Source organism: Eubalaena glacialis, chromosome 18 (genome assembly GCF_028564815.1).
Source record: "Eubalaena glacialis isolate mEubGla1 chromosome 18, mEubGla1.1.hap2.+ XY, whole genome shotgun sequence".
In the NCBI taxonomy this organism is placed as follows: domain Eukaryota; kingdom Metazoa; phylum Chordata; class Mammalia; order Artiodactyla; family Balaenidae; genus Eubalaena; species Eubalaena glacialis.
The window spans coordinates 56122867-56131770 of NC_083733.1; the positions used below are offsets into that span (position 1 = coordinate 56122867).

The window sequence follows — 8904 nt, forward strand, 5'->3', positions numbered from 1 at the left end:
CTACAACTCCCATGAGCCATCGCGGCCGCCAACAATGCCCGGAGTGAGCCCCTCTGCGGTAAAGAAGACACGCGAGGGCTGGACTACGAATCCCAGAGTGCCCCGCTCCCGCAGCCATGTTGGTAAAGGGCTCGCGGAAAGAGTGGGAAAGGGTAGAGAGTCGCAGTCCATCTGAATACTCTGATTGGTCACGGTGTGGTATGGGGGCGGGGCGTTTACTATTTAACCCACTCTGATTGGATGAGTCAGGGGGAGTGTTGGGGAATTCCCCCCAGGGCGGAAGCGCTAGAATTCCAGGCAGAGCCCAGCGACTGGCGGGCGGCCGCTGGGGTCCCCTGAGGCTTTGGGGGCCATGGCCGGGGTCGCGTGCTTGGGGAAAGCTGCGGATGCCGACGAATGGTGCGACAGCGGCCTGGGCTCTCTGGGTCCGGACGCGGCGGCCCCCGGAGGACCGGGGCTAGGCTCGGAGCTGGGCCCGGGGCTGTCGTGGGCGCCCCTCGTCTTTGGCTACGTCACTGAGGATGGCGACACGTGAGTGAACCTTAGGCTGCCACACCGGGCCCTAAAATCCCACATCTGACTCCCTATTAGTCTCTGATCCTGACTTCCCAACCTCTCAATCCTAAATCTGTCTTCTAATGCTTGCCCTGACCTCTAACCCCCAAGTCTAACCTGTGATAAATCAATTTCCAATCTAATTTTGATCCTAACCCGTTCCTTTCTGGAACTCTGGTTCTCAGAGCTCCACATCCATTGATTGATTCCACATCCAAGGCTCGATTTGACCTTCCTGACCGCGGTCCTGAGACCTATGTTAGAACTGAAGTTCAGGCAGGCTCCTCCTGACATCTGACCTCTAAATATGATCTTTGAGCCTTAGCTCCTAACTTAGGCGCTTTAGATTTTGATTTCCAAAATTAATACTTGGCTTTTGACTCTAAGATCCCACCTTCTGAGCACTAATCTTCAAATCTTACATTCAAACAGAAAATGTAAACTCCATGACAGCAGCGATTCATCTGTTAAATATTTATCCAACACCGACAACGTTTCAGGCCCTGTTTTAGGTGCTGGTGATAAGGCAGTGAAGAAAGCACAAAAATTTATGACTTGTGGAGCCTACATTCTAGTGGGGGTATATAGATGGATGGGCAGACAGACTTACAGAAAGGAAGGGAGGAAGGGTGGGAGGAACAAAAAAGAAAGGTAGAGAGAAGGAAAGAAAGAAACAGAAAACCACATAGACACAAAGTAAGAAAGAGAGAGAGAAGAGAAGAAAGATAGGAAGAAACAAAGATGGAAAAATGAAAAAAAAATAAGAAAAATGGTATGTCAGAAGATAGTAAGTTCTTTGGAGAAAAATAAAGTAGGAAAGTGAGACAAGTAGATTATCTGGGGAGAGCATTCCAGGTAGAAGGAACAATGTCGTAAAGGCCCAACTGAGGGAATGTACCTGGGGTTTTTGTGTGTTGTGTTTACTGTTGTATCCCCAGTGACAGAACAGTGCCTGGCCCATAGGAGGCACTCAAGAAACACAGATCTTCTCAAAGAACCAGCTGTGGTTTCATTTATTTTCTCTATAGGTTTTTTTTTTTTTTTGCTTTCTATTTTGTTTATCTCTGTTCTGACTTTCATTATTTACTTTCTTCTGCTTACTTTAGGTTTAATTTGTTCTTCTTTTTCTAGTTTCTTAAGGTGGAAGCTGAGGTCATTGATTTGAGACCTTTCTTTTTTTCTAGTATAGGTGTTTCATGTAAATTTCCCAGAGTATAAATTTCCCAGAATTCTCACAAATTCTGATGTGCTGTGTTTCTATTTTCACTTAATTCAGTATACTTTCTAATTTCTCTTTTGATTTCTCCTTTGGCTGGTGGATTATTTAGAAGTATGTTATTTAGTTTCCAGATAGTCCAAATATCTTCCTTTTATTGGTTTTTAGTTTAATTCCATTGTGTGTGCACCTGAAAAGAATGTGTATTCTGCTGCTGTTGTTGTAGTGTTCTCCAAATGTCAGTTAGAGGTTGCATTGGTTTCTTTGGTTCTTCTGTTGTTCAGGTCTACTATATCCTTGCTGATGATTTCTGTCTGCTTGTTCTATCAGTTATGGAGAGAGGGGTATTGAAATCTTCAACAATAATTGTGGATTTGTGGATTTCCTTGTTGTTCTATCAGGTTTTCCTTCGTGTAATTTGACGCTCTGTTATTAGGGGCACAAATGTTTAGGATTATTATGTCTTCTTTCTTAATTGACCTCTTTATCATTAGGAAATAATCTTCTCTATCCGTGGTAATATTCCTTGCTCTGAAATCTACTCTGATATTAAAATACTCACTCCTGCTTTCTTTTTTTTTTTTAAACTTGTTTTTCATTGAGTATCTGTTTTTTATGCTAGCCAATGTTAGGGGCTTTCGTGTATGCTGTCTTATTTGTTTATTTATTATTTTTTGGCTGCGTTGGGTCTTCGTTGCTGCGGGCGGGCTTTCTCTAGTTGCGGCGAGTGGGGACTACTCTTCGTTGCGGTGCGCGGGCTTCTCATTGTGTTGGCTTTTCATTGCAGAGCACGGGCTCTAGGCGCGCGGGCTTCAGTAGTTGCAGAGCATGGGTTCAGTAGTTGTGGCTCGCGGGCTCTAGAGCGCGGGCTCAGTAGTTGTGGCACACGGGCTTAGTTGATCCGTGGCATGTGGGATCTTCCTGGACCAGGGATTGAACCCATGTCCCCTGCATTGGCAGGCGGATTCTTAACCACTGTGCCACCAGAGAAGTCCTTCACTCTTGCTTTTTTTGACTGACTGGTGTTAGCATGGTATATCTTTTTCCATCCTTTTATTTTTAACCTATTTTAAAATTTATTTTAAAGGGTGTTACTTGTAGGTAGCATATAGTTGGGTTTTGCTTTTTTATTCAATCTGACAGTTTCTACCTTTTAATTGGAGTTTTTAGACCATTTACATTTAATTTAATTATTGATATAGTTATATTTATTATCTCGTTATTAGTTTTCTACTTATCTCTTCTTTGTTTACCTTTTCCTCTTTTTCTGTCTTTTGGAACGAGCAAATTTTGTTCCGTTGTATTTCTTTTGTTGGCTTATTACCTTTTTTTTTTAATAAATTTATTTATTTATTTTTGGCTGCGTTGGGTCTTCGTTGCTGCATGCGGGCTTTCTCTAGTTGCGGCGAGTGGGGGCTATACTTTGTTGCAGTGTGCGGGCTTCTCATCGTGGCGGCTTCTCTTGTTGCAGAGTACGGGCTTTAGGTGCGCGGGCTTCAGTAGTTGTGGCACACGGGCTTAGTTGCTCTGCAGCATGTGGGATCTTCCCGGACCAGGGGTCGAACCCGTGTCCCCTGCATTGGTAGGCAGATTCTCAACCACTGCGCCACCAGGGAAGCCCGGCTTATTACCTTTAACTCTTTGTTTTTTATTTTAGTGGTTGCTCTGAAAGACAGGTTGGCAAACTATGGTCTTTTCCAACAAAGACGAGCAAAATCCAGCCAGCTACCTGCTTTTGTATGGCTGTGAGCTAAGAATGGTTTTTACATTTTTAAAAGGTTGGAAGAAAATCAAAAGAAGAATAACATTTCATTGCAAGTGAAAATTATATGAAATCCAAATTGCAGACTCCATAAAGTAAGTTCTGTTGGAATCCAGCCATGCCCATTCATTTACATATCGCCAATGGCTGCTTTTGCATCCTGACAGGAGAGCTGAGTAGGTGAAAGAGAGACCATGTCATCCACTAAGCTTGAATTATTTATATGTCCCTTTACAGAAAAATTTGCTGACTCCTGCTTTAGGGCTTATAGTGTACCACTTTAACTTATTATGGTCTGCCTTCAAGTGATATGATGCCGCTTCTCATAGCATAAAAGAACCTTAGAATAGTGTATTTCCATTTGTCTCTTCCTGGCCTTTATTGTATTGCAGTCATACATTTCACTTATACATGTATTATAAACTCCACCGGACATTGTTATTATTTTTGCTTAAACAGTCAATTCTTTTTAAAAAATTATCTTCTAAAGAGATTTACATATTAAGAAAGAAAATCTTATGTACTTACCTGTATAGTTACTGTTTTCAGTGTTCTTTATTCTGTTGTGTAGATCCGTATTTTCATTTGATGTCATTTTCCTTTTGCTTACAGGTTTCCTTGAACATTTCTTGTGATGTGGGTCTGCTGGTGATGAGTTCCTTCGGCTTCTGTATAGTTGAAAGCAGCTGTATTTTGTCTCCATTTTTGAAAGATATTTTTGCTGGGTTAAAGAATTCTAGGTTGACAGTCTGTCTTTGAGTACTTTAAAGATGTGGCTCTGTTGTGTTCTCTTGTATTATTTCCTTTGTGAAATCTGCTGTCGTGCTTATTTTTATTCCTTTATACTTAAGGTATCTTTTCCTCTGGCTGCTTTGAAGATATTTATCTTAATTGTTGATTTTGAACAGGTTTTTCATGTTGGGCCTCGGTATACTTTTCTTCATATTTCTTGTTCTTGGGAGTCATAGAGCTTCTTGGAGCCGTGGGTTTATAGTTTCCATCAAATTTGGAAAAATTTCTAGACATTATTTCTTCAAATATTTTTTCTATCCCCCTGCTCCTTTAGGAACTTGTTACAGATATATTGGGCTGCTTGAAGTTGTCCCATGGCTCACTGATGTTCTTTCCATTTTTAAGTGTTCTCTTTGTGTTTCATTCTGGATAGTTGCTATTGTGAACTCCTCAGGTTTGCTAATCTTTTTTTTTGGTAATGTGTAATCTGTTGTTAGTTCCATCCAGTGTATTTTTCATTTCAGGTGCTGTAATTTTCATCTCTAGGAGTTCAGTTTGCGTCTTTTTCTTTTATTATCCATGTCTCTACTTAACTTGTTGAATGTATAAGATACAGTTTGAATGTTCTCATTTGCTAATTCTGTCATCTGAGTCATTTCTGGGTCAATGTCAATTGATTGATTATTCTCATTATGGATCATGTTTTCCTGCTTCTTTGTATGCTTGCTAATCTTCGATTAGATGCCAGACATTGTAATTTTTACCTTGTTAGGCTAGCTAGCTTTGTATTCCTATAAATACTCTTAAATATTGTTCTGGGATGCAGTTAAATTACTTGTAAGTAGTTTGATCCTTTGGGGTTTTGCTTTTATGATTTGTTAGGTGGGTCCTGAGCACCCACCTAATATGGGGCTCATTATTCCCCATTACTGATGAAGTAAGACCTTCCGGAGTATTCTACCCAATATCCTATGAATTGTGGGTTTGTCCTAGTCCCGGCCCTGTGTGAGCACTGGGCATATCTCTCTAATCCTTTTGGATGGTTTTCCCCCAGACTGGGGTAGTTTCCTTACACCCTTGCACTGACCAGTATTCTTCTAAATACTCAAGAGGCCCCTCTGTGATCTCTGGGCAGCTGTCTCCTCTCTGGTTCCCTGTCCTGTGACTCCAGCTGCCTTGCTCTCCTGAGACTCAGCTCTGTCTCCTCACCTCAGGCGAATCTGCCTGCGTTCCCCCTCTCTGCATCATGGCTTGGAAACTCTCAAGACAGAAAGCTGTGGCAGTCAACTGAAGGGCTCATCGAGTGTGCTGCCTGTTTCCCTAGAATTGCTGTCATTCATTGCATGATGTCCAGTATCTTGAGAACTGTTGTTTCATATACTGTATTATGTCTGATTTTTTTTGGTTGGTTGGAGATGGGAGTGAAATCTGATCCATGTTACTTCATCTTGGGAGGGAGTAGAAGTCCTACTTAATAAACATTGGGGACTTCCCTGCTGGTCCAGTGATTAAGACTCCACGCTTCCACTGCAGGGGGCTTGGGTTCGATCTCTGGTCAGAGAACTAAGATCCCACACGCCGTGCGGTGCGGCCAAAAAAACCCCAAACCAAACCAAACCAAACCAAAACAAAACATTGATTAAGCAAATTTGCTGAATTAACTCTGACCTGACCCTCCCAGATTGCTGACAGCTGGTTCCAGAACTGTGGTCATAATGCCTAGCACACAGTAGGTGCTCCATGTTCGTTGAATGAATGCATGCAAGAGTACTTGACCTCATAAGAAGTAAAACAAACAAACAAACCAAAAAAACAAAACAAAACAAAAAAACACCCAAGCAAACCAAAATAAGAGTACTAGACCTCTGCCTTCTGACCCCGTCCTTGTCCTCAGGGCACTGCACTTGGCCGTGATTCATCAGCACGAGCCCTTCCTGGATTTCCTCCTAGGCTTCGCGGCTGGTACTGAGTACCTGTACCTGCAGAATGACCTGGGCCAGGTGAGCCACCCGTAGACACTGTAGGGCTTGGGGGCCAGGCTTCTCTGTGTGACCCCTAACCCCTGCCTTCTGCTCCTGCAGACAGCCCTGCATCTGGCAGCCATCCTGGAAGAGGCATCCACGGTGGAGAAGCTGTATGCGGCGGGTGCCAGCTTGCTGGTGGCGGAGCGTGGGGGCCACACGGCGCTGCACCTGGCCTGCCGCGTCGGGGCACACGCCTGCGCTCGTGTGCTGCTCCAGCCCCGCCCCCAGTGCCCCAGGGGAGCCCCCAACACCTACCTCGCTCAGGGCTCTGACCACACCCCTGACACCGACCACACCTCTGTTGCCTTGTACCCTGAACCTGACCTGGGGAAGGAAGAGGACGAGAGTGAAGAGGATTGGAAGCTGCAGCTGGAGGCTGAAAACTATGAGGGTGAGGGTCCTCTGCCCCTGGGAAGCGCCGGGCTCCCAGGCAGGGGAAGCGTGCCTGGCTCTGGGCTCGGCTCTCCCGACTCAAAGCCTGGCGCCTTGGGAAATAATACCGAGGCTTTAGGGAACCCAGGCATCAGGACCAAGGACTCCTGCTCAGGCCCCAGCTTATTGAGAACCACAAGCCCCAGGCCACCCAGGACAAGGGAACTCAAGCGCCAAGCCCTCTGTGAAACTGTGGCAGCCCAGGTTCCCAGAGGTTGACATTGGAGTTCAGGGACAGCCGTCCTCAGCCAGGCCTCATGGGAAAATAGACCTTGTCTACCCAGGGCCCTAGCATCTGAGTCTCAGCTCCCCCGTCTCTAAGCCCACCCAACTACTTGGGACCAGGCCCCTCCACAGGTGGAAGGGCAGGACCCAGTGTTCAGGGCCCACCCCACCCCCCAAGGTCATAGGCCCTTCAACTACTCAGGACCCAGGAATTTGGGGTCCTGGTTCTTTGTGAAGTAAGACCAGAGACTCAGGTCTCCTAGCCCCAAGATCCAGGTCTCCTGTCCAAAGCCCCTGGGCTCTTCACGCATAGGCCCCAGACATCCCACAACCCAGGCATTGGCACTGCCAGCAAGTTCCAGACCACCTGAGACTTAGGCATTTGGGATGCAGGAGCCTCTTTGATATACCCAGGCATTCAGGAGCCAGACCCCACACTCCATCACCCTCAGGCCACAAAACCCTCCCCTAGGATCGTGGCATTGGGGGCCCAGGCCCCCCCCATCATCTGACATAGGTCACTCTGTCCCCAGGCCACACCCCACTCCACGTGGCTGTCATCCACAAAGACGCGGAGATGGTCCGGCTGCTCTGGGAGGCCGGAGCTGACCTCAACAAACCGGTGAGCCGCCCTAGGGAGAAGGCGTGGCAGGGTGGGGATCGTCCCTGAGCGGGGCAAGGTCTCCTCTAACCTCTCTGCTGCACCCCACAGGAGCCCACGTGTGGCCGGAGCCCTTTGCACTTGGCAGTGGAGGCCCAGGCAGCCGATGTGCTGGAGCTTCTCCTGAAGGCCGGTGCCAACCCCGCCACCTGCATGTATGGTGGCCGCACCCCACTCGGCAGCGCCACGCTCCGGCCCAACCCCATCCTCGCCCGCCTCCTCCGTGCACACGGAGCCCCTGAGCCCGAGGACGAGGACAAGCCCGGCCCCTGCAGCAGCAGTAGCGACAGCGACAGCGGGGACGAGGGAGTGAGTCAGGAGGAAAGACTGGGGGGCCCAGCTTGGGGGTCAGGGTAAACGGGCAGGTGGAAGGGGGAGAAGAGAAATTAGGCAGCACGTTGAGACTGACGTTGGGTTGCTGTGATTAGAGAACTCAGGCAGCAGTGAAAGTGATATCAGACAGCGATCAGGGGAGACCTGGACAGGGGTGGCGGGGAGAACTCAGGCAGTGGCGGTTGAGAAATTAAGGCAGTGGCAGAGGTAGAACTCAGGCAGAGGGAGAGAAAAGACCTTGGTCCTAGTGGTTAGTAAACATCGGCAGCAGAGGGTGGCAGCGTGGGGAGTTGTTTTGTGGGAGCAAGAGCTGGAGAATTTAGGCTGTGGGAAGATGACCTTGGGCAGCAGTGATTCAAACACTGGCAGCGGTGGGGAAAGACCTAAGCCAGCGGTGAGGAGGCTTCATTGGAGAACCCAGGCAGCAGAGACACCGCTGGGGGCAGGGGTTGTCGCTGAACGGTGGGGGTTGAGGAATTTGGGTAGAGGCAGAGGGAAGGGGCAGAGGGGGAGACCTCAGGCTGCGGCGGCTGAAGGGCTGGAGAGGCAGCAGGGCCGGAGCCCACGCAGTAGCGCTGGGAGAACACAGGTGACCTGGAAAGTGGTGCTTAGAGAACTAGGAGCAGGGAAGTTGAACTGGGAGCGGGGAACTTGGGCTTCAAGGCAGCACCCAGTTCTCAGGGTGGGTGGGAGAACTTGGGCAGCGGGCAAGGTGGCAGCCGCCTGAGCCCCTCTGCCTGGCCCCCTCTGCCCCCAGGATGAATATGACGACATCGTGGTCCACAGTGGCCGGAGCCCAAACCAGCTACCTCCCACCCCAGCCTCGAAACCGCTCCCTGACGACCCCATCTGACTTAATTGTGAATAGAGTTTCCAATTTAATAAAAAATCCCAGTTCTGACAACCAGTGACTAGATCGACAGTCGCCTTCCCAGGCCTCCCGCCCACTCCTCAGCTCCTGTCC

General features: G+C 47.9%; 1 protein-coding gene across 1 annotated transcript; it reads left to right on the forward strand.

Annotated features, from left to right (window-relative positions):
* The first annotated feature begins 264 nt into the window (after window positions 1–264).
* NFKBIB (NFKB inhibitor beta) lies at window positions 265–8844 on the forward strand. The gene is made up of 6 exons (XM_061173031.1): window positions 265–531; window positions 6160–6265; window positions 6347–6680; window positions 7480–7568; window positions 7659–7916; window positions 8698–8844. Exons 1-6 carry the CDS (start codon window positions 353–355, stop codon window positions 8791–8793), a joined length of 1062 nt encoding a protein of 353 aa, XP_061029014.1. The 5' UTR covers window positions 265–352; the 3' UTR covers window positions 8794–8844.
* The last annotated feature ends 60 nt before the right edge of the window (window positions 8845–8904 follow it).